This window comes from Podarcis filfolensis, assembly GCF_964270895.1.
Source record: "Podarcis filfolensis genome assembly, chromosome: 2".
NCBI classification, from domain to species: Eukaryota; Metazoa; Chordata; class Lepidosauria; order Squamata; family Lacertidae; genus Podarcis; species Podarcis filfolensis.
Genome location: NC_139605.1, coordinates 62,971,648 through 62,996,532, shown reverse-complemented (window position 1 = coordinate 62,996,532; position 24,885 = coordinate 62,971,648). Strand labels below are relative to the sequence as shown.

The 24,885-nt window shown below is 43.6% G+C and overlaps 1 protein-coding gene across 3 annotated transcripts in view; it reads right to left on the bottom strand.

Moving 5' to 3' along the window:
* Positions 1–23,062, bottom strand: part of TBC1D9B (TBC1 domain family member 9B) — a 34,346-nt gene extending 11,284 nt beyond the window's left edge. The window contains exons 1-13 of one of the 3 annotated variants that reach the window (XM_083591929.1): positions 22,813–23,062; positions 16,549–16,659; positions 15,251–15,369; positions 13,929–14,157; positions 13,239–13,497; positions 11,930–12,137; positions 11,064–11,276; positions 6,707–6,868; positions 5,546–5,696; positions 4,863–5,077; positions 3,540–3,657; positions 1,652–1,937; positions 110–239 (exon numbers count right to left, since the gene is read on the bottom strand). In XM_083591929.1, the coding sequence (XP_083448055.1) occupies positions 110–239; positions 1,652–1,937; positions 3,540–3,657; positions 4,863–5,077; positions 5,546–5,696; positions 6,707–6,868; positions 11,064–11,276; positions 11,930–12,137; positions 13,239–13,497; positions 13,929–14,157; positions 15,251–15,369; positions 16,549–16,659; positions 22,813–22,930 (2,319 nt within the window). In that variant the 5' untranslated portion in view covers positions 22,931–23,062. Of the gene's footprint in view, positions 1–109; positions 240–1,651; positions 1,938–3,539; positions 3,658–4,862; positions 5,078–5,545; positions 5,697–6,706; positions 6,869–11,063; positions 11,277–11,929; positions 12,138–13,238; positions 13,498–13,928; positions 14,158–15,250; positions 15,370–16,548; positions 16,660–22,324 lie in introns of all 3 variants that reach the window. The other 2 variants (XM_083591930.1, XM_083591931.1) reach the window with 2 other exon arrangements.
* Positions 23,063–24,885: the final 1,823 nt, after the last annotated feature.

Here is a 24,885-nt window from a genome sequence, read left to right as displayed (position 1 = left end):
GCAGCATGAAGGGGGGGAAAGGGGTGGGTGGGTGTGGAGTTTAACAAGGAATACAAGTCTGGTAAGGTATTTAAATAAAAAGGAGTGAAAAAATAAGACAACACTTGACCTCATAGGCTGTTTTTATAAGTTCAAAGATATCAATTTCAACTGGTGGATCATCCCCACTTGTCAATAAGGCATGGAGGTGGGGAATACGTGGGAAAACATTTTGTCGATTAACTACGTTGTCCAGGTATCTACAGGAAAACCAAAAGTAAAAGACAGAACCTGGGATTAATGCATAACCCAAGTTTAGGGTTACCATTCTGAATAGTTTATATAGTTCTACCTAGCCTGCATAATTCCACTGATGATTAATTCTCATTACTACTGATTCAATCTCTGTACAAATCATTTATATGCTACAAGAAACCAAATGAACATACTATATTGGTGAAAGGTTGAATAACAGCCGTTAACAGGAAAATGTATTTTGTTTATGTATGTGTCATGTATCATATCTATCTACAGCTTTCCTTTTTCAGCAGAAAAACTCAAGGCAACATGCAAAAACTAAAATAAAATATGAATGATCAAAGCAGGAAGTCCTCACAACCTCTCCTCTTTCTTCTGGCAGTTGCAAATGGCTTCTGCTCAGCAGCAGTCTTCACTGTCTCAACCCTCTCCTCCTGTTAGCTGGGGAGTAGCTGGTCACTCATTCAAAGGAGGGGAAGGGCAGGAAGGCAGCTGACCCCTGTACAAGTAAACCCACTGACTCACTGTTTATCTTTTAACATGTGTGAGGAACCTTTGGCCCTCCAGATGTTGCTGAACTACAAATCCCTTTTTCCTTGGCCTTTGGTCAAGCTTGTCATGTTTGCTGAGGCTGATGGGAATTGTACTTTAGCAGCTTCTGGAGGGCCAAAATGTTCCCCGCACCTGTCTCATAAGATGGCTGGTTGCTATTGGAATCTACTCTAAGACAGGATAGGCTGGGTAACAGCTGGTTCCAGCAGAACTGAATTGCTATCTGACGCAAACCCTTCTTGAAAGACTTCATTACGATGATCAAAGTCAGCACTGTGATTGTTCATTTCTGACCCCTGCTAGCCCACATGCTCCTGGCTGAAAGAGATTTAACTAGCCTCTTTCATGGAAACCAGATTTCCTAGTTACATTTCTATTAATTTATCCATAAATTACCGTATTTTTCCATGTATAAGACTAGGTTTTTTAAAACCAAAAAATTAGGTTTAAAATTGGGGCTCATCTTATACATGGATAGTGCTGAGGGGTGTTTTCTTAATTTGAAGTCCCCCCAAATAGGGGGAGTCTTATACATGGGGGCGTCTTATACACGGAAAAATACAGTACTTATAAATTTAGCCACAAATTATCTATTTTGGCTAAACGGATCTTGCAGTTACAATAAATCTTTCTGGGCTTCACTACCTACGGTGGACATATCTCACAACACACTGAAACATGGTGGCTGGCTTTGAGCAAATGGCTTTTTATTATTATCCTTGTAATAACTGGTCCCTGCCAAGTGAAAAGCAAGAAACTTCAGTCATTAGCCAGGGATAAGAAGGAAGAAGGAAGAATTAATGGTAGCTATTACCATATCCATTACCATTCATTTCATTGTGAAACAGAAAAATGAGGCTACCTGCCCAAGACAGTCATGGCCTCGCCTTCATCACAGCAGTTTAGCAGTTTCTCCATGTTGGCATCCAGGATGGCCAGAGATACCTGCAAGATGACCTTGATGCCTTCGTAGAAGAAACAGTCAACAATGACCACAGCACTTTCAAAAGGCATGACACTGAGAAAGAGTGTGAGGAACCAAGAAAGCGATATGCTGGAAATGACTCCCAGGTCTTGCATCTTCTCAGACAGCTGGGGAAGACAGTCCCGTGTGAGCTCCTCAAAGATGCCCTGGTCTACCAAGGCACCTGAACAGGGAACATAGAGAGAAAGAGAGAAAGAGAGAAAGAGAAACAGAGAAACACACACACACACACAGAGAGAGAGAGAGAGAGAGAGAGAGAGAGAGAGAGAGAGAGAGAGAGTTATCTGCAACATGGAACTGGAAGTGTAGCATAGACTCAACATTACAGACAAGGGTCTGAGGTAAACCTAGAGCAAAACAAAAGTGCAGAGAATAACTGATTTGCCTTAGGGTGAAACCACCTGTACACTCACCACTTGGCTTGCAAAGCAATATTGTGAGTGAGCATCCGTCCACTAAAAATTATTGTGCTTGAGGAAGGGATGAAATGAAATGAAAGCCCAACAGAACGTTCTGTAGGGTGCATGGGGCCTGAAATGGGAAGGAGAGAATGAGGAAGTTTCATTGTGCAAGTGGAATTCCACTGGATACAACCTTCTGACTGCAATATTTAGGCTACAATGGCTGTTTTACTCATGGGACATCATTACCTCATGTAGCAATCACTGAGTGTTAAGTATTAATGTGTGAAATATCCCTTATTAGCTTCTTTAAAGGATAAGCACAATACTAAATTTAAAATGAATGTTATGTGTCTTTACTGAAATGACTGAACCTTCCACGCCTTTCAGAGCAAAACACAACCTGTTGGGAGACTCAGCAGTATGCTCATATACAATTAAACAATTCCATATATAAATTAAATATAAGGAATCTATATTTAGTTTAAATTTCTGAAGCCTTAGTAAAGGTCTCACTGCAGCCCAGTACCTATTATATTGTTCTCACTCAGTCAAATATGTATTTTAACATTTCAGAAAACCTTCAATCAATTTTCTATACTTCACCAGTCCTGCTGATATTCCCTGGCAGTACCTGCCAACCTCAATCATTTTGGGCATTTAATTATTCATAACTCTAGTTTCTGAATTATTTTGAGAAGATGATATCAATTTCAGACTTGTGAAGCAATGGTATTGCTCAGTTCAGTGGAAGAGCACATTTTGCTCAAGCAGGCAAAAGCTAAAGAAACTGGGGAGGAGCTAGAGAGGAGATGCTAATATATTGACAGTTTTAGAATATTTGAATTGATTTAAGGAAGTATATTTATTTATTCTATCTGCTAAGGATAGGATTGGCTGTAGCGGATATAAAATTACATAAAGTCAATAGCAGATTAAACTTTAAAAAAAAAAATCCACACAAGAGAAATTAGGAATCAAACATAGTGGTTAGGAAGATACCAGAACTTCTGTCCTTGAAGATTTTTAATCAAAGACTAGACAGGCAAGTGATTTGACTTTTTCAAGGTATCTCGTATTATGACAGGTGATTGAACTGACTCGTTCAGCTTTTTCTCAACTGTATGGATACTTAGTAGCAGCCATCAACAGTGAAGCCAGCTTCCTCTTGCTCTCTGCCCTCCTGTATGCTCACACAAAATCAGATATCACCCTATAATTTTAAGAATATATTCAAAACCTGGTTTTATGAGGCCAAGGCTTCCAATGCACACCTCCTGTTCTAAGGACAAAATAACTTACCTATCCAATGAATTGCTCTGTAAAAACAAATTCTAGCTTTTAAGGTTAACTGGAAGACTTACCAACCACTCTGGTGTTATAATAATCCGGCAGCATCCTCTCACACAGGGCCACAAGGAGCCAGAAAGCTTCTTCTTCATTACAGTACAGAAGCAGTACCGATGTCACAATGTTCATGGCCTGAGAGGAAGTGGGCATGCAAAAGGAGAATAATAATAATCCACACTAGCTGAGAAGCTCGTTTAGGGCAGCAATCATTTATTATATTTTAGTTTGTCAGAGCATAAGACACAAATGATAAATGAGATACCTCGAATAAAAGATTTTACAGCTCAGAACCACATCTTTGCTTCAAGTAACTAGTATTAGTGCTTTTATTAGAAATAATTTAGCAGGTGGAATGGGAAGGGAGGATGCTACACCCCCCCTTCCATAAAAGCTCCTGGAAATTCTACAGAAGAAAGACAGGGGTATTCCATCAGACTGGGCAGAGCCATCAGCCCTGGTTGTGCTCAACCTAGAGTGGTGCTTAGGGCTATGCATGATAATTTTATTATTTATACCCCACCATCTGACTGGGTTTCCCCAGCAACTGTGGGTGGCTTACAGACTACATAAAACATACTAAAGCATCAAAAATTAAAAAGTTCCCGATATAGGGCTGCCTTCAGATGTCTTCTAAAAGGTATATACTGTATCACATTGACATCTGAAGGGAGGGTGTTCCACAGGGAGGGCGCCACTACCAAGAAGGCCCTCTGCCTGGTTCCCTGTAAATTTGCTACTCGCAGTGAGGGAACCAACAGAATACCCTCAGAGGAGGATCTCAGTGTTTGGGCTGAACGATGGGGGTGGAGACGCTTCTACAAGTATACTGGACCGAGGCTGTTTAGGGCTTTAAACTTTGAATTGTGCTTGGAAATGCACTGGGAGCCAATAAACATCCTTTAGGTTATATGGGCCCAGCGGCCACTCCCGGTTACCAGTCTAGCTGCCGCATTCTGGATGAGCTGTAGTTTCCAAGTCACCTTCAAAGGTAGCCTCACGTAGAGCGCATTACAGTAGTCCAAGTGGGAGATAACTAGAGCATGCACCACTCTGGCAAGACAGTCTGTGGGCAGATAGGGTCTCAGCCTGTGTACCAGATGGAGCTGGTAGACAGCTGCCCTGGACACAGAATTGACCTGCGCCTCCATGGACAGCTATGAGTCCAAAATGATTCCCAGGATGCGCACCTGGTCCTTCAGGGACACAGTTACTCCATTCAGGACCAGGGAGTCTCTCACACTACTGGCAGCATTAGTACTGATAGGTAGCTAGAGCTCCAATATGAAATTTAATTGGACTTGGATGTGAAGTGCCAAACTGCAAGCTAACTCTCTTACCTGGCAGTAGCCAATTGTGGGATTCCGAAAAGCATATGCTGTCAGTACTCTTCGAAGTGCAGCAATCCCCAGCTCATTCTGGAAGGCAGGGTGCTCTGGCATTGATCGATGTAAGTCTCGTTCTATTTCCTCTGTAGCAAGGCTATACTTTCCTAGTGACTGTTTCACCATGTCTGCATAATACCCAGGGTGAGTAGCCATCTCGTTCCAGGCTCCTGCAGTAACGCACACAAAAACTAGTCAGTTTCAATTCCTTGTGGCTGTGCTAGACCATGGACTAAATGCATGACATAATGCTGTTATATGTGTATTTAGATATAATTTTTCATGTCAGCTATCCTGCAGTCCATGCATGTGATCTCTCCATTAATCTTTCAAGGGAAGAAAACTCAACATGGGCCACCAATGGTCAGGACAAAAGCAGGGATGGGGAACAGCAGGTGCTGTCAGACTCCAGCTCCCTTCAGCTTCAGCCAACATTGTCACTGGTCAGCAATGATGGGAATTGCAGTCCAGCAACATCAGGAGGATGAAGTGTTCTCCATCCCTGGACCACTGGAAGGAATTATAGATGATTCTTGAGGTCACCCCTACATTGTAACAGTGGCACTAGCCCACAAACATTAACTGAAAAACTTCTATTCCCGTTAAAAGGGAAACCTGTTGAGCATATAATGTCTCACCTGAAAATAGGAGCCATAGCTCTCCACGAAGATTCTCTGGAATCCCTTTTAGCACCAGTTCACGGGTCTTGGCTGTGCGATACATACACATTCCTCTCCCATACTCAAAAAAATGAATGTTCCATGACTCCTCTTTCATCGTCTCCTTTGCCTAAAGAAACAATTACTGTGATCACAATACTGGAAACTTCAGATGACCAAACCCTGGGATTTTCTTTCCACTCTTACACAGCACACTTTGCTCTATAAATAATCTAGTAACATCAATCTCTTATAGTAACTGGCAAAGATATTGCAATAGAAATGTGCAAGATGAAACAAGATATCAAATAGCTCCCCTCTCAACGGGCAGTTTTGTTTTGTTTTAAAAACAGAATAGGCACCAAGGCAGCACATCTCACAGACTATCTGCTTTAATATACACTCAGCAAAATTAAGTTGGGACTCAATGTCTAGCATAGTTATATGGTATATTATTGCTGTGTTCAGAGAGTAGCATTTTTGGATACCTAAAGATTAGTACAGGCATGCCTGAATGGATTATTAGCATTCAGAAGACAAAATAATATGATCAACCCAATTACTTTCTCACATATCTACTTTTATAATACAAGGCAATGCATCATCTCCCCAATGTAGTGCCCCAACAGACTTTTTATGGAACACAAGCACTAGGAACCAACTTTTGCCATTGGCTTCCAGGCCCAATGCAAGATGTTGGTCTTAAGCTAAAAAGTATTAAAAAACCTATCCATGTGAATCCTGAAGGTCTTGGCTGGGGAGGGCAGGGTATAAATAAAATTATTATTATTATTATTATTATTATTATTATTATTATTATTATTAAACGGTGTCTTGCTTAAGATTTCCCTCCTTGGGGGACATGCCTTAGTTTTTTTGTGCCTGGTCTTTCTTCTTTCAAATTTATTGCCAAAGGCCATAAGGTTGAGCCATCCAAAGTTGAGAAAAATAGGTACAGCTTTTGTTAAAAAATATTACCCATGTCTTTAATGCATAGATGAACATCTTTTGAATTCTTTTTTACAAATTAAATCTGACTGACCCCCCCCTTCAATACATATGGTTTTATACAGGATTTTATTGTACTAGTTTTAGAACTATTGACACCCCCCTCCCCCAATAAAAGAGTTGGTGACTTACCCCTTTTGGTCCAATGAGCTCCTCAGTGTTGTTCCCGAACAGTTTAAGCAGTCCCTGGGATGCTGTTGGTACTTCATCTGTGCAAAAATTGGCCAGCTGATTGTTGAGAGGTGAGACAGGGCTGGCTGCAAGTGGGCTGCTGGGAGACAGCTCTGAAATTTCCTTAAAAATGTACAAACTGAAAATTATAAAGGAACAAACAGGCTTCCATTGCAATTTAAATGGCATTTAGTGTGACTAAAAGGTGTTCCAAGGCTTTATAATATAGATACATTAGAGACCACTGCACCATCCTGCCTGTTAGTGCATTTCAATTCATCTTTTTTTGAGGTGGCCATCTATGATGTACAGGAAGGTCACGAACAACAAGGGACGTGGGTGGCACTGTGGGTTAAACCACAGAGCCTAGGACTTGCCGATCAGAAGGTCGGCGGTTCAAATCCCCGCGACGGGGTGAGCTCCCATTGCTCGGTCCCTGCTCATGCCAACCTAGCAGTTTGAAAGCACATCAAAGTGCAAGTAGATAAATAGGTAGCACTCCGGCGGGAAGGTAAACGGCGTTTCCGTGCGCTGCTCTGGTTCACCAGAAGCGGCTTAGTCATGCTGGCCACATGACCCGGAAGCTGTACGCCGGCTCCCTCGGCCAATAAAGCGAGATGAGCGCCGCAACCCCAGTCGGTCACGATTGGACCTAATGGTCAGGGGTCCCTTTACCTTTACCCTGTTAGGAAGCTATGGCCCCTGTCTAAATCATTAGTGGGAAGTGCCCAGCTAATTTTTTAGAAACCAAAAAATTCTGTGATTTTAAAATGGATAGCGCAGTTTGTGAATTTGGATCTGTTATGGCAAATATCAGGTGAACTGAAATCAAAAGTCACGTTTTGGTCCACCATCTTGATTCAAAATGGCACCTGGCACCCAAACATCAACATAGAACCCCACCCCAAGAACCCTATTGCTGAGCTTAGTGACCGTATCTCAAGAGGCGGTTGAAACTATGTCAAAAAATGGACGAAGCCACACCAAAGTGACATTTCAGTCTGCCATCTTGTTTCAAAATGGCACCCAGTGTCCAAATGGCGATGAAGTCTGCTGTCCCACCTTTGGAACCCTTGTGCCAACTTTGTTGATGATATATTGAAAGGTAGCCAAACCTATGCCAAAAAACAAAGTCACGCTCATGTCACGTTTTGGTTCACATGTTGATTCAAAATGGCAGCCCGCATACAAACACTGATGAATGGCACCCCCACCCTGGAAACCCTGGTGCCAAATTTGGTGACTTCTCAAGAGATGACCAGATGTCAAGAGAACAAATGGACAAACCACTTTCCCAAATATATATATGTGTTTGCAAACGTTTATGTCTCAGCATACAGCACATTATTATGCATATGCCTCAAAAAGGCAGCGTGTGAAGCAGCACTGAGTGGTAATGACCAATAAGCTTACCACAACAACAACAGTCAGTCCATGGAGCCTGATGATACTGACCAACAGGCTTATCAACGCTCGATGAGATGCCCAAATTATTGATCAGCATTATGAATATAAAGTGCTGTTCCACCGTCTCAACCAATATGAAATGTCACTGAGTAAGTCTACCAATCAGTGACAGTGGGAACAGTGACCAGCTCATTTTACATTTTCTCTAACCTGTTGGTCCTGGATGCTTAAAAAAAAAAGTTCAGCCAGCTTTCACCAATATGCACAGATTTGCCCCCCTCATATGTGTTCCTCTACCCACTTGCTTCTGAAGTTCATCTTTCTTTATGCCTCCCGACACCGAAGCCATCACACAACACTGTTCATTAACTGGTTCAGTACTATGAAGTGGAATGACAGTGAATTATGAGCCCATTATCCCATGTGGAAAACCATCATTGATGACGTTGCTCCTAGAGAATTTAGCCAGAGTTCTCAGCCACTTTCCCCTTTGCTCAGCATCTGAGGCAGTCAAGTGCTGCCTAATCTGCTTTCCCTTAAGACTAGCATGGTATGATGCATCATTTTTCTCTGATAAAAGCAGAACATGCTGGATAGAATCCAGGGCACTTAGGTATCTCACTCAGTGTGTAGCTCTGAGCAAACAGCACTGAACTGAGCTAAGAAGCAACCGTTAAGCATACCATCTCATGAACCAAGTATATGATGAAGGGTGGAACCATTAAACAAAATGGAACAGAAGACCAGTAATTTATATACACCTACACCACCAGACACATCCAGGATCAACAGGATGAACTGGCCACCTAACTTGTGCATTCACAGCCAAATCAACACACATGCCACACAAGCTATGGTGTACATTTTCCTCCCCTACAGGGAGATTATCTCAGGCAAGAAAATCATTAAGGGAAAACACAATAAGTCACTTTATACCAGCTCATACTATCTGTCCTTCTAGCCCGTTTTACTTTAATAATGCTAGCATCTCTTGATGATTTTGGTAGGCATCATGCTTTGGGGGAAGCTGCTTCCATTTTCCCCAGACCTACCTGATAGCCAAACAGAGGCATCTCTGTTAGTTGTGTGCAAAAGGGGTCAGATGTAGTTAAGCATCTGCTTATCTTCATTGCCTATGATAGTTAAGTATTTTGATATAAGTCTATCTCTCAACAGAAGAAAGGAGGACAGCTAGGGTATGCTACTGCTGACTCCCTCTGTTGGACTTGCACATGCCCTTACATGGCACAGTCACATGAAGAGTGAAACTTTATACGTCAAGACATGAAGGGGTATACTTAAACTAACAGTGAGGCAGGGCACCTGGGGAAAACCTTCAGCATGCAAACATCTGGTCTATCACTAAGCTATGATCTCAGCTTCCCTTAGTCAGAGTTCCCAACCACTTTCTTCCTCATTCTCACATCTGAGGCAGTCAGTGCTGCCTCATGCATTTCCCCTTAGACTAATAGTACCGTATTTTTCACCCTATAGGACGCACTTTTTCCCCTCCAAAAATGAAGGGGAAATGTGTGTGTGTCCCGCTGAAGCCTGGAGAGCAAGAGGCTTCAGGAAGCTATCCGCAAGCCTTGCGAGCCCGGCAGGAGTTCCCGCCGGGCTTGCAAGGCTTGCGGGCGGCAGTCTGCAGCCCGAAGCATGGGGCACGCTCCGGAGTGCACCCAGGGCTTCGGGCAGATATCGGGCAGCCCCACAAGCTCAGGGGACAGCGGGGAGGCGGAGCACCGCCATCCCGCTATTCCCCGACCTGGTTTGGAGCCTGGCGGTGGGGAGAAGCTTGCTTCTCCACATTGCCAGCCCCACAAGCTCGGGGGACAGCGGGGAGGCGCAGCGCCGCCATCCCACTGTTCCCTGACCTGGTTTGGAGCCTGGCGGTGCTTCTCCCCAGCGCCAACCCCACAAGCTCAGGGGACAGCAGGGAGGCGGAGCACCGCCTTCCCGCTATTCCCCAACCTGGTTTGGAGGCTGGCGCTGAGGAGAAGCTTGCTTCTCCACATTGCCAGCCCCACAAGCTCGGGGGACAGCGGGGAGGCGCAGCGCCGCCATCCCGCTGTTCCCCGACCTGGTTTGGAGGCTGCCAGCCCCACAAGCTCGGGAGACAGATATCCACAAGCCTGGGGAGACTGGCGCGACTTCCTGTCGGGCTCCCTAGGCTTGCGGATAGCAGCCTGTTCTGGGGGCTGGGGTCGGCGGAAGCTCGGGCATCCCCCGCCCCAGCCCCGCGCCTGGGGGAAAAAAAATAATTCCCCCCCTTTATTTCCCCCCCAAAAAACTAGGTGCGTCCTATGGGCCGGTGCACCCTATGGGGCGAAAAATACGGTAATAACCTTGTATCATTAAGAAAATGCTTTCTCTCTAACAAGAATAAAAAAATAAAACTCTATTGCATCTCAATATTGAGAATATAGGTCATATCTTACTGAATAAGTAGGTAATTTCCCAAATCTTTTGGATAAAGTTAAAAAAAAACCCAGTGTCCTTTCCATTGTGGGCCACTGGCCACAAATCTAAGCCATTTTCCCTTTCCACCAAATGGAAATGAAGGAGATGGCTTAGCCTTATGTCCAAATCAGTACTCATTGTTTGTTTGTTTTCTCCAAACAAACTACAAGTACTGGTTCAGAAGTAAGACTAAACCATCTACTTTGTGGTTTGATTCCCTGTCGATAAAGGTAGGAGTTTAGTGGAAGAGCTCAAGCTGCATGCAAAAACTAATTTGCTTAACGATGGGCTACGGTTTAGTGCTGCACCTAAACATGGCCACTGTAAGCAAATGAAGCACCAGGGTTCAAGCCATCTAGCTGTAGAAAGAGGGGCTATCTGAAGAGACCACATGTCAAAATATATTTGAAATCTGCAATAGCAGGGGCTTTTCAATGCTCAGTTCTCATACCTCGTGTGCATTGTCACCACAGCTCTTCTTCCGTCCTCCTCCATTGTTACACGATTGCTTGGACGGAGTTTTCTGCAGGAAGTCAGAGATTCTCTGCACCAGGAAATCACGGTCTTTCAGGTTAGCAAAAAGGAAGGTCATTTTGCTTTTGGTACTGATGGACAGTGGGCTAGGCAAGACACTGGAACTGTCAGCTTTTTCAACAATTGTGACCTAGAGAATATACATGGGAATCATTTGGGTGTATCAGGCTCCTCTGTATTAACATAATGTCTAAATTTAACTTTTAATAGATTATTCACAACTATGTCAGTTATCTTATTAGCAACTCCCTAACTGGTACATATGGAGGTGAATGCTGTCAAGATATTCCTGAAGACACTGAGTTTTTTCTGTACAGGTAAGATGCCACAGTGCATGTGAAACATAGAAAACTGAAATGCTACAAGAAGTGTGATAAAGAAAGTCTATTCTACTTAAGTTCCACATTTCTGAAACACCTGCTTTATTTCAGACAGTTCTCACGCTAAACCAAATAATGGTTTGGTTCTTTGACTCTGGAAGCTGCTCTGACAAAAGTGGAGAGGGAGCCCTTGGATAGGTTTGACTCTCTGTTGTGTATATAAAACTGCTTCTTCAAACAGTGGCCACAGTATTCCTATCAGCTCCCATCTCAAAATATAGCCGCAACTGAAAAATATAACTGGATCTTGTCGCCATCAGCCTAGAAAATTATTTAACCAATAGGCCAATCTACTAACACTCAAAAACAAACCTTCAAATATTTCCTGAAAAAACTGAGTAAGAATGCAACTGAGTAACAAGGAGATACTAAGACAATTCATCCTTAAGAAACAGTGTCTCACCTCCCTGAGTGGTATTATGAGATGGCAAGCCTCCTCTGCCTTGCTAGCAAAACAAATATAGTTGTTGGAAACAAACATCTGTCCAGGAATGTGAATTTTGTTGAATGGGGTCCACAAAGTACAATCTGTATGCCCATCAAGACGTTCATCCTTAGGAAGTCGAAATGAAGCACGGTACCATTCATTTTTGGCTCGAGCATCCAAATCTCTGAAGAAAAATGGTAATACACACCAGATACTAAGTGGGAAAATAATACATTTCACTATCCAACCATTACAGGAAATGCCCCTTTTCAATGCAGCTTACTCAAGATTCTATGTCCATCAAACACAAAGTTAGGCCTGAGTATTGAGAGGCAAAAATCCCTAGTGATGATAAATACTTTTCATCCCCCATAATTGTTTGGTTGCCCTTTTCTTAACCTTTTCCAGCTCTATAATATCTTTTGTGGTGCGAAGAACCAGTGCATTGCTGTACAACACCCTGACATTTTATGAGATGGTGGTATACAACTATTTCTATACATAGATTAATACATAAATTGTGAAAAAATGCAGGTGATGACAAAAATAATGCTCAAATAAAAGGAAAATACATTTTGTCAACTTCGGTGTCAAAGTTGGTGGATCTAGTCTAACAAAAGTTCAGTACCCACAAGGGATCGCCATAGGGTATAATAGAACCTTTTTCTCCCCTACTTCTGTGTGCATAGAGACACTCAGCACCCCAAACTGCTATAGAGGATGGGAGGTCTATTCATGCCTCTAACATCCCATCCAGCCCTCACAGCACTACCTGAACAGAGGAATGGATGGGGAGATGCACAAAAACACCCATTCTCCATAATGGCCTGGTCTACCGAGATCTTATGAAATTACATACTAGAGTGGTTGAGATGAGGAGGAAAACAGCCCTATGATGGATTAGTGCAAGCCCATAGTATACAATCAGAAAACTAATATCCTTCCATTGGAATGACACCAAGAGAACAACTTCACAAATATTAATTTTTCTACAGTCCATTTTTCATGTCCAGTACAACATCCAAGTCAAAGGTTCCTGATTCACTTAGTAGGTTCAAGAAATGTAAATAGGATCCATGGGAAGGGGCTGAGAGCTGTCCAATATAAAACCTAAATTTCTGGAAAACTTAATCCACATGGTTTATGTTTCTGTGATTTCCAGACACAATGATACAATCCAGTCCAGGAACATATTTAACTATTCTTAAAATGATTCCTTGTGCCAAGGTGTGTGTGAGTACTGCAGGAGAGGGAGGGAGATGGACAGAAAGACAGACAGACATACCTTTTGAGTGCTGAAATATTTTTGAGAGGCTTGCTGGGCTTAGGAAGCAACATGTCCTCCACATACCCTTTATTATCAAATAGTTGCCGCATGGCAATGTTAGCCAGCTGTTCCATTAACTTGAAGGTCTCGTTGATGTTGAGGAACATAGAGAAGTAGAGCTCACTGTCCCTGGTACTCACTTTGATGCATTCAGGGAATAGAAGGGTGGCATTCTTCTCCAGCTGGGTTACATCTACCCACTGGACTATTAAGGTCACTAGGGAAACATGCAAACGCAAAGCAACAATTACTATCAGATTTCTAACAGACATTTTAAACAAATTAGAACACAACAGATTTGAAGCCTATCTTTTCTTCTTTTTTTAATTATAGCTTGGCTCAGTGAAGTACTTAAGCAGAAAGAAAACAGATTGGGAAGCAAGCCCTGCAAAATATTTTACAAATGTTGTTCAAATAATAATTGGGGGCTGCAGCATGGATGTAGGGCTGCTGATTGCTTAAATATCACTAAAAAAACAAACAAACAGGAGTGCAACCTCCCCTCCCTTCTGGAGTACCAATTTCTTCCACTGCCCCAACTGGGGCTCACTATTAAGACACTATGGATGCACAATCAGATATAAAACCACCTTTAAAAAGGGCAGTTAGAAGTGTTGGACAAAAAAAATTAAGCAGCTGACCACTTACCTTCTTTGCCTAAAAGGAAAGAATAGAAACAAAGGTGATTAACAGTCAGATACAGCCAGCCTTGCCTAGGGACACGCCCTTTCCAATAGCTGCAGGAATAGTAATTCACTAGTTTCTCTACTTCAGGCATTCCGAACTGTTTACGCATCTTCAGTTCAGCTTCTTTAAATTTACCAGGATCTTCTTCTCCCTGAGGCTGCTGATTCTTATTTTCTTCAGCAATAATGCCCTGCAGGAAGGAGTAGCAAAAGTAGCAGATGAAAACATAATGGCCTCTACAATTTTTTGTTGCATTATTTATTTGCTTTGCACAGCTGACAAGTGTACCACTTGAGGTTATGCTTCTGGGTGGATATATTACAATTTCCAAACACTCAAAGTTTAATGTCTGTCGTTGGGCGGCATCTGGAGGGCCAGGGGTTCCTCGCGCCTGATCGAAAGACTGAAAATATATATGTATCTGCACTGTACTCTGAAATATGTGATAGCTCATCCACAACTACTATGCTTGTTGAGTGGTTGTGCCAATGCACATGTGCATACTGAATACTGCCAGGAACATTTGTGACAAGGCCTCCAACGTTGTGTGAACTTCCTTCAAAAGTTGTTTATGTTTATTTGTTTTACGCTGACTGCATGCAAAGTTTTAAATCAGGGCTGGCTGAAAGCATGGTGCTCTTTGAGACACTGCCTCTTCCACCAGCACGTTGAGCCCCATTGCTGCCAAAGGCTCCCCATGTGTAACCTAGCAAGTGCCTGTGCCGTCATTGTGCAAAAGCTTCTTAAGAATTTCAGTGCAGTAAAGTTTAACACTTTTAAAGTAGCACCCTCTGGGGCCGCAATGTTTCACTAAGAGAAAGGGCTCAGCATGTCTAATGAGAGCGCTGGTTTAAGCCTCAAGTGCCCAACCTACTGTAAAGAAAATCATGCAGGCAGTGAAGGTGTAAAACTGCAATGGAAGGCAGAAAAAATACTTCCAGATGGAAAGTAGCAACAGCGTATATATCCTTGCCAGAAGCAAGGATAGATGAAAATATATGGAAGTCTGTTCAAACTGAACCTTGGCTCAAGCACAATCATAATGTTGATCTTTAACTATATGGTAGAATGTTAAACTAGCCAGCCTATTTTATTGTTCCAGGTGAAACGAAAACACTCTAGATAGCTGGCTCTTCAGCTCTTTCATCCCTTCCTCATAGCATATGGCAAATATTTGTCCTACAGCCAGCTTTATGTAGCAATTCACAGCCTGCAGTTCTTATGGATTGCCATTCTGTTGCTAAAAAACTGGAAAAGTTCCATGACGAATAGGTGCCACTTACATGTATCTTGCCCTTGACAAAGGTAGTGATATCTTCTTCATTGTCAAAGATAGAAAGTGTCTGAAGCAGGTTATTTTCTAGCCATTCCCAGTGTTTTGTTATTTCCTTACGCGATGAACCTAAGGAGAAATTCAGAAACAATCAGATAACAGCTACTATAAGGAGCAGGTCGATAGTTTTGGGGTTCTCTCGAATCCACTACTATCACTGGGGACTGAAGTGGCTCCAGTAGCATGGAATGCCTTCTACCAGCTTTTGGCTTGGCGGTCTAGCTATGTTCCTTCCATGGAAAGGGATAATCCAGTGTCAGTAATCTGTAATCTAGAAACCTCTAGATTAGATCACGGCAATGTGGTGTATGTGGGGCTGCCTCTGACGATGGCTAGGAAACTGCAGCTGGTGCATAATGCAGCAGCGAGGCTGCTGGTGGACATGTAGCTATCTGACCACACCAGTTCTGGCAAAATGACAGTGGCTATGTATATTTTCTGAAGCTCAATTCAAAGTGCTGGTTGTAACATACAAAGCCACATACAGGTCAAGACACCAATATCTAACGGAACACATCTCCTGATTGGAACATGCATACTGCATCCGAGGCTTTTCTCCAGGTGCTCTCTATGAGAAAGGTTCAGTGAGCATTTCAATTACGGTACCCTTCCTCCAATTTACTGAATACTCTCTTCTGCAAAGCCTGCCTGGCACCAGCATCAACATCCTTTTAGCACCAGGATCAGATGTACTCTTCTCCCAGGTTTTTTCAAGGATTATGGTAATCATGCTTCCTGCTGGTTCTCTGTCTGCATTTTTGGGGTGGGAGGTGTTGTTCTTTTATGGTTTAACTGTAACTTCGCCACTTAAAAGCAAACTTCAACCTTCTATTCCTTATATTAAATACTTTCTACTACTGGTTAAATTAGATAGCCGGTATTTACTTAATATACCTCTGCTAGCTCCCTGCCAGCCTACCCTCTACTTCACACAAATTTGCTTGCTATCAGCCAATTGGTTTTGAACAGATCCTGGACAATCAGGTTTTTTTTCTACTCCACCTGATACAATTATAGAATATTGGATTAAAACTTTGAGTAAAATGGCCATAATCCAGATGTGCAACCATGGTCCACATGTACAATCAAATTTTTCTAAACTTTTCAGAATGTGCCTCTGAAGAGCACTTGAACTGCTCAAAAATCCTTTTGAGGATATTGTAGTTAAAGAGCATTTAAAAGCTAGCTGTGGGGGACAGCAATCATACACTGACAGAATTTATTTGTTATAGAATGGTATTTACTCACCACATGCCACTGCCCAATAGATTTGAGAATCCTGTGTCTGATGTAAAATTCTGTAAGGAGCAACCCTAGCGCTTGAGTCCAAAACCACATCCAAGGTTCCCACAAGCAGCCCTAAGAAGACCAAGATGCAGAGAGAAACATAATGAATATGATCTGAGCAAATGAGAGAGTGAAATAAATGGTGAGATGATTTAAAATAAAGTGTTTATTGATACAAACGTTTATAAAGGATGTGAGATCCCAAGAAGGGTCTACACAATCAGACAAAAGGCCCATCTAGTCCAACATTCTTCTTAAGAGTGCCTAAGCAGATGCCCAAGGGAAGCCCGCAAACAGGACCTAAGCACTACAGCATTCATCCCACCTGCCATGAACGGCAACTGGTATTCAGGGCATACTGTCTCCAACAGTTTCACTGGATGTCTCTGAGTTCCAGTATTATGAGGGAGGAATAAAAAAACTCTGTGTTCACCTTCTCTACACCATGCATAATTTTATACACCCCTATCATGCTGCCTTTTCTCTGAACCAAAGTCCCAAATGTTGTAACCTTTCTTCTTAGGGAGTTGTTCCATCATCCCCATGGTCATCTTAGGTTGCTTAAGCCACCCCACTTTTTTAAAAAAAAACCCACAGATAAAGCAACTGTCTGAAATGCTTGGTTCAGACACAATGCTAAACCATGCCCCTTGTGCATGGGGAAATTCCACTTTCTTTTTGGGGTTGTGACAAATCATAGTTTCCTAGTTGTCCAAACTATGGTTTGTGCTTTCCCTTCAAACAAAAACTGGGAATAACAAAGGTCAATCCATGGTTTCCAATCCTGATCTGAATGGCAAGCACAAACCACACTTTGCACATTAAGGAGAGACTGAGGTTTCACAAACATTTAAAAAGCAGAGTCACTAAAACAATGCATTCTTAACAGGGAAAGGAACACCGTGAGGCACAACAGCTGAAGGAGAACTGATGTTTATACAACATCAAAACTGGGTTTAATGCAGTATTACAATAGCATACTTGAAGCTCCTTCGGAAATGCCTTCGGAATGCTGTAAGCGGTAATGTTATTTACTATTTTACACAGTGTTAGGCCTGTTGCACATTTTCTGAGTGGAGAAAGACTAGAGAGAACTATGTGATAGTGAGTGGGTGCAGAATTATACTGACAGTATATCATTGCCAATGAAATATTGAAGGAAGTTAAGCTAATGCATTAGCTTTCCAATTGGCACTGTGTACCTGAAAAGAAGTTGTAGTCTCCAAGAGCAGCTGAGAATGTCCTCTTAAATATACTTTGTATATACCACGTCCAAACAACAGAGACGTGCATGTAGGGAGGCACTCTCAGTGATGCATCCCTTTAGAACTAGAACTCTCTTCCTTTAGGGATTTACTAATTTCATATCCTGAGTTATCTTCCATAAATGATGCAGGGCATTCCTATTTGTGTCATTTAGTTGTGGGGAGGGGCAAGACAACAAATAACTGCTTGTTTTTCCAAGATGATAAAACTAAGTTTTTACAAAGTATGCAAGATCTGTATATTTAATCTATGATTATTTTATATAATTAAGATTTGTTGAGGATCGTTAGAAGTTATTTTCAATATGGTAAATTATAAATTTATTAATTTATAAAGATGCTCAGGCCACCCCAAAAGTTTAAACTTGACACAAACAAACTAAAAAATTTGAGTAGCTCACATTTCAAGGCCATTTCTGTTCCAATTTTCTCTTTCAGTCTCTCTCACACACCCTACCCAAATGATACCATGCATCTGGTTAAGTACACAAAAGCTTATGCCACAAGAAATCACATACAGATGCAACAATAGACTTTTATGTTTTTACTGGAACATGACAACCTTATACGTGTAATTCAAAATGTTCACAGTATTGCTAGACCACCCACAAAGCTGAAATCTGGTGCATGTGTAGTCCAAGATACAATTCTTCCTAGATAGCTTGTCCAAACTGGAAATGATGTTTACTTCATAATAGAGGCCATTCTCTGTGCATTCCAGCACAGAGCAAGCCAAGGTATACCTGTGGCAGAATGTTGGGCTACAGGAGTTCTGTTGTGTTGTCCAGCTTGGGGAGGGGCAACTTTCAGTAACAGCCAAGAATACGTACATAAACTTACGGAATGCAAGTTTCATTTGCTTGTAAAATAAACAAAGAATGCCAATGCATAAACCAGTGGTTTAAATTTGGCAACAAATACAAACCTGGCTGTGATAAACTCCTCTTAGGACTTCCTAAGTAGGGCCAGTCCCTGCCGCAAGCTCCAAGCACGAGCTCCGGAAGAGCAGGGTGTTGTTGTTGTTTTTAATGTGTTTGCAATTTTACAAAGAAAAAGAAAAGTCCCTTTACACTGTAGATGCTGACTGCATATGGAATACTCTCCAATTTCTTAACTATGGTTAAGAGAAAAAACAAAAAAAAAAATTTTCTTTCCAGTAGCACCTTAAAGACCAACTAAGTTAGTTCTTGGTATGAGCTTTCGTGTGCATGCACACTTCGTCAGATACACGGAAGATATCAGTCTGTACCTGTGCAAGTTTCTTGGTGAGGTTGATGGACTTCCATTTCATGCGGCTCAATGTGGTGCCTTCCATAGTTCCAGTTACAGATAGGTAGCCGTGTTGGTCTGCCATAGTCAAAACAAAAAAAATTTTTTTCTTTCCAGTAGCACCTTAAAGACCAACTAAGTTAGTTCTTGGTATGAGCTTTCGTGTGCATGCACACTTCGTCAGATACACAGTATCTGACGAAGTGTGCATGCACACGAAAGCTCATACCAAGAACTAACTTAGTTGGTCTTTAAGGTGCTACTGGAAAGAAAAAATTTTTTTTTGTTTTGACTATGGCAGACCAACACGGCTACCTATCTGTAACTGGAACTATGGTTAAGAGATTCAAGGCATTCCACAAGCTTTCTTTCTTTCATTCCAGAATATATTAAAATTTTAACAAAATGACATGGACACTGGGGAGGGAAGACTTTTGTTGTTCATTACTATTATTATTATTATTATTATTATTATTATTATTATTATTATTATTATACCTCCCTATGTCCGTAGATCTCAGGGCGGTTCACAGCACATTATTAGGGATGCGGGTGGCGCTGTGGTCTAAATCACAGAGCCTAGGGCTTGCCAATCGGAAGGTCAGCAGTTCGAATCCCCGTGACGGGGTGAGCTCCCATTGTTCGGTCCCAGCTCCTGCCCACCTAGCAGTATGAAAGCATGAAGTGCAAGTAAATAAATAGGTACTGCTGTGGCGGGAAGGTAAATGGCATTTCCGTACGCTGCTCTGGTTCGCCAGAAGCGGCTTAGTCATGCTGGCCACATGACCTGGAAGCTGTCTGCGGACAAACACAGGCTCCCTCGGCCTATAGAACGAGATGAACGCACAACCCCAGAGTCATCTGCAACTGGACCTAACAGTCAGGGGTAGCTTTACCTTATGCCCGTAGAACTCAGGGGGGTTCACAGCACATTATCAGTGATGTCACAGACTCTGTTTAAAATGTGTTATGGACACTTCTGTAACTAACTAGTGAAATGAAAGCAGAAGAGGGAGGGAAATCACATGTTCTCAGGAGCAAAACTATTTTGAGTGCTAGGCAAATTGTATTTCCTGAATGGCAACTTTACTTTAATAAATCTTTTTGTAACATATAATCATTATACATGCACTACTTTTCTAAATGGATAGATAGATTGTGTGGTGAGATAAACTGGGATCTTTTAAAACACTGTTTGAGAAAACAACACACACATGTATATGAACACTTTCTCCTGATAAAAGAAATGTTAGCATTTTATTGCCACATTACCAACTTAACTTTTGGCTTAATCTCTCTTTCGATATTAAGAGGCCTGTATGCATATACCGCATTTTTCGCCCTATAGGATGCACCGGCCCATAGGACACACCTAGTTTTTTTTGGGGGGGAAGCAAAAAAAAATTATTCCCCCCCCAGCCGCGGGAACTCTCGCAGGGCTCCCTAGGCTGTGGAGATCTGCCCGAAGCGCGGGGCGCTCTGCTTCAGCGCGCCCTGCGCTCCGTGCAGCAGGCTGCTATCCGCAGCCTAGGGAGCCCTGCAGGAACTCCCGCAGGGCTCCCCAGGCTGCGGATAGCTTCCCGAAGTGCAGGGAGCTCTGCTTCAGGGCGCCCTGCGTTCCGGGCAAGCAGGCTGCTATCCGCAGCCTGGGGAGCCCTGCGGGAACGAAAACTCCCGCAGGGCTCCCCAGGCTACGGATAGCTTCCCGAAGGGCGGGGCGCTCTGCTTCAGGGCGCCCCGCACTCCGGCAAGCAATCTGCTGTCCGCAGCCTAGGGAGCCCTACGGGAACTCCCGCGGGCTCCCCAGGCTTATGGATAGCTTCCTGAAGCCTGGAGAGAGAGAGGGGTCGGTGCACACCGACCCCTCTCGCTCTCCAAGCTTCAGCAAAAGCCTGCATTCGCCCCATAGGACGCACACACATTTCCCCTCCATTTTTGGAGGGGAAAAAGTGCGTCTTATATGGCGAAAAATATGGTATGTGGGAATTTGCAATGCTTGAAGCACTTATGACATGAGGGAAAGAACCTGATGAAATATCCCTTCTTATGCAAAGTACTGTAAAGGAACCCAGCTTCACACTAGGTAGATAGCAGCTGAAATACCTGAAATATCACTATATATAAGCATTTTGCAGACTTTTGCAAGATTTGCAGCTGCAAAGATACAGCTACCTCTACCACATACATATCATGTGTGTAAGATCACTAGCTTCTTCTGCCCATATCAAACAAATTACCAGATCCAAGCATATTCAACAAGCAAAATTCACAATTAGGCATGAAAATGACCAAGGCTACGGATCTAAGTTAGCTGAACTTAGGTACCACTGAAATCTGTGGGATAAATTAGTCATGACTTATTGATTCAACAACCAACACAGTGCAAACCTATGTATTACTCAGAATTGAGTCACACTGAGTTCAATGGGGCTTACTGTTAGGTAAGTGGATATAGGACTGCAGTCTTAGTCTGGACCCAATCTATTCTCTACACTGTCCTATGGAGATTAACTTTTGTTGAGGCAAATGAAATAACACAAGAAAGTATACTTTTGCAGGAAGACTGTGACAGAAAACAACACCACAGCAATGCCATTCCTGTGTTTACATAGGTAACACTTACTGTCTTGGAACCAAATTTATCTATAATACAAATATATGCTAAACAGATATGCAGCAATTCACAGAGCTGCTCTGCATTGGGCCTTCAAGAATCTGCAGTGCAGATGTACTGCATATAGTGTGAATAAATTCAGCCTGTGTCTGGGAGCCAAGCGAATGAGTGGGTATGCTACTGGCATACGGGAATTTTACTTGAAATTAGCTTTTATTGTTTAAAACTACCACAAATGTTACAAGTGTAATACTAAGCTGCTGAAATAATGTGGGTTAGAGTGTCAGCCTCTAAAAAGCAAAATAATTAGCTCCCTTGTTTACACTGAAATCCTTTAAAACTGTGCACATATTCTACAAAGCTCTAAAGTAAAATGTTTCAATACCGACATATTATTTACCAAATGAAAATATACAAGTGATGTATTAATCAAAAAAAGCCTTTCAACATTGTTTTTCGTTTGTTTGTTTCCTCCCCACGTCAGACGTTGCGAAACTCCACAGAGCCCCTCCTCTGTATTTCATTGGCACACACGGGAGGGCACATTCAAATATACATATTTACGGGGCACGCATCCCCCAAATTTCACCTGTGTTGGTGGTTGGGGCGGGGCGGGATCACAAGTCAAGAAGAGCCTGCTGATTTGAAAGCCTTGGGAGAAAGGGGAAACCAGTGTCTGTGCTTTTGCGCACAGGCACCTTCACCCAGGGCAGGACCAAACCCGTTCAGCACCCAGAAGCATCCTCTCTGGTCCACCTGGAGAAAGGGTGGGGAGGCAGAGACCATCACAGGCAACGGGCGATGCCACTAGACAACTACTTGGCTGGATGGGGGGGGCATTGGACCGGACACCCGCAAGCCGCAGCGGCCCTGGGCGAAGAGGCCCGACTCCCTGTGCGTTTTAAAGCAGCTTGCGGCTGCGAATGCGCTTTCGGGCGCTGCCCTGACTGGGCCCATTCTCTCCCAAGAGGCCTTCCCAGCAGTTCCTCTGCTGCCCGCGAGGCCCCGGGCGGCGGCCGACGGACTCCCCTCTTCCGGCTCCTCCTCGCCCAGCTGGCGACCGGCGGCTCCACTCACCCGTCAGGCCGCCCCCCTTGCCGTGGCCCCGCCGCCGCTGCAGGAGGAAGAAGGGGTTGGCCCGCTCCGTCACCCACAGCGCGTTGGCCAGCAGCACCTCCTCCGGGCCCAGCCACATAGCGGGGCCGTTGCCGCTGCGGCGCCGTCGCCGCCACCCGGGCACACTCCGCCGTCTCCGAACCGGGGCCGGCCCGACAGTCACAGGTGGGTCACGGGGGCTACGCACGTCGCGGACCGAGCCCGGAGGAGCTGTTGCCTGCCTACTGCGCCCTCTAGCGGCGTGGCTGGCGCACCGCAGCGCAGGGAAAACGGCCATTTTTGTCGTCGTCGTCGTCCCTCTCAGTGCGAGGCTGAGCCGAGTCCAGCCTCTTCCCAAGCCGCCTAAAACCACGACGGCCGTCGCCCTATGGCTACACGGTCCAACGCACACATTTGGGAAGTGGGGGTACATTGCTGCTATACCCGTTCGACCTGAGAATAACCCCCCCTCTGAAGTCAGTGGGGCCTTCTCTTGAGGAGACCTGTCTAGAGGGGCACCGTCAATCCCGTTGCACCTGGCGAGACTTGGAGTGTGTCATGCGGTGGGCAAAGCTGTTTGACCCCGCAGAGAAAGGCCCTCGCCATTCGGGTATTTCAGTTGTTGCAGCTTTGAACCTGGGACTTTAAAAAAAAAAAATCCCGTTTTTGAGTTTGGGCTCAGCCTAGTGTGGCTTTTTGGAGACCCGCCTGCCCTGTTAGCTGCTTTGGAACCAACGCCCTGCTTTTTCTAATGTCATGGACGCACCAGGGCTAAGCTCAGCTGTTTTGCTACATGAGAGAAAGGGCAAGATGGCTCCAGCTCCATGTCCAGGCTGAAAGAGTTCACTGTTGGTTAGAGGCACAGTTCAATGGCCCCTAAGCAGCAGACTCAGGAGGATACAGGACAGCTTACCTGGCACATGAATGCAGCCCTGCAAATACCCTGCTGTTTCTCCCTAGCCCTAGTTGGGGTCTCCGCCTCACTCTGCTAATGGCAGGACCAGCGCTGAGTATCATACGCAACCCCAGTCATTTCTTCACATGATAATAGGAACCCACTTTTAAACCAGTCTTCTGACACCTGAGAATGTCCCATCCCCATTTCACACTGCTGAAGGTCCCACTCCAGCAGTGCATGCCAAATCCATTTGTTGTTCAGCAGGCTTGTGCTGCACTGTTTTTTAAAGGACAGGAAGATGGTGGTTCTTTGGGTTAAAGGTATTTTAGAAAACATATTGTCATTCCACAAGGAGCTCAACATGGGCCTCAGCCATCTGAAATAGTAGGTAATGTATGTGTAAAACCTCACTGCTTGTGGGCATGCATTTACAAGGATAAAAACAGGAGACCGGATGCACTTACTTAGTAGTAAGTGGCACTGAACTCAATGGGACTTAATTCTGAGTAGGTATGTCAGATTGTGCCATCAAGGGTGGTGGTGAATGGAACTTCTAGAGATCCTGGACATGGAGTTGAGCATCTGAAGAGAGTGATCAACTCATGCTAACAAAAACATTTTAAAAAGATGTTGGGAATATCTGAAATGCACAAATAAGTGGTTTATAAGGAACTGGTATCAGAAAATCAGAACCATCCTTGGTTAAATAGAGGCAATTAGAGCATATGGAATCACAACTGGAAGGAAAGCAGTCATCTTTCCAAAATCAGGCTAAAAATAATCACAAATCATCTGACAGAGGAACTGGAAAGGGTACAAAAAATAGTTGTAGAACAGGGCCATCACCTCTTTGCCTGGGCCCTTGCTCCTTTAACAGTAATAATAGGAATTAAGGGCCCAGCAAACAACAGAGACAATGCTGCTCTAGAATAATGTCTCATACACCTGAGCTTCATGCGTTCAAAACCTGGGAAGGCAAAATGAATAAATATTCCCAGAGGCACAAGGCAATCTGATCTGAGGGAAAATTCCTTCTTGACCACAAATACAGCACCATTGCCACTTGAGCTCATTGACTGCCGCAAGCAGCATTTAGGTTTTGGCACACTACTACAAAAAGCACTGTGTGGTGGTGTGCTAGTTTGGCACTGCCCAAA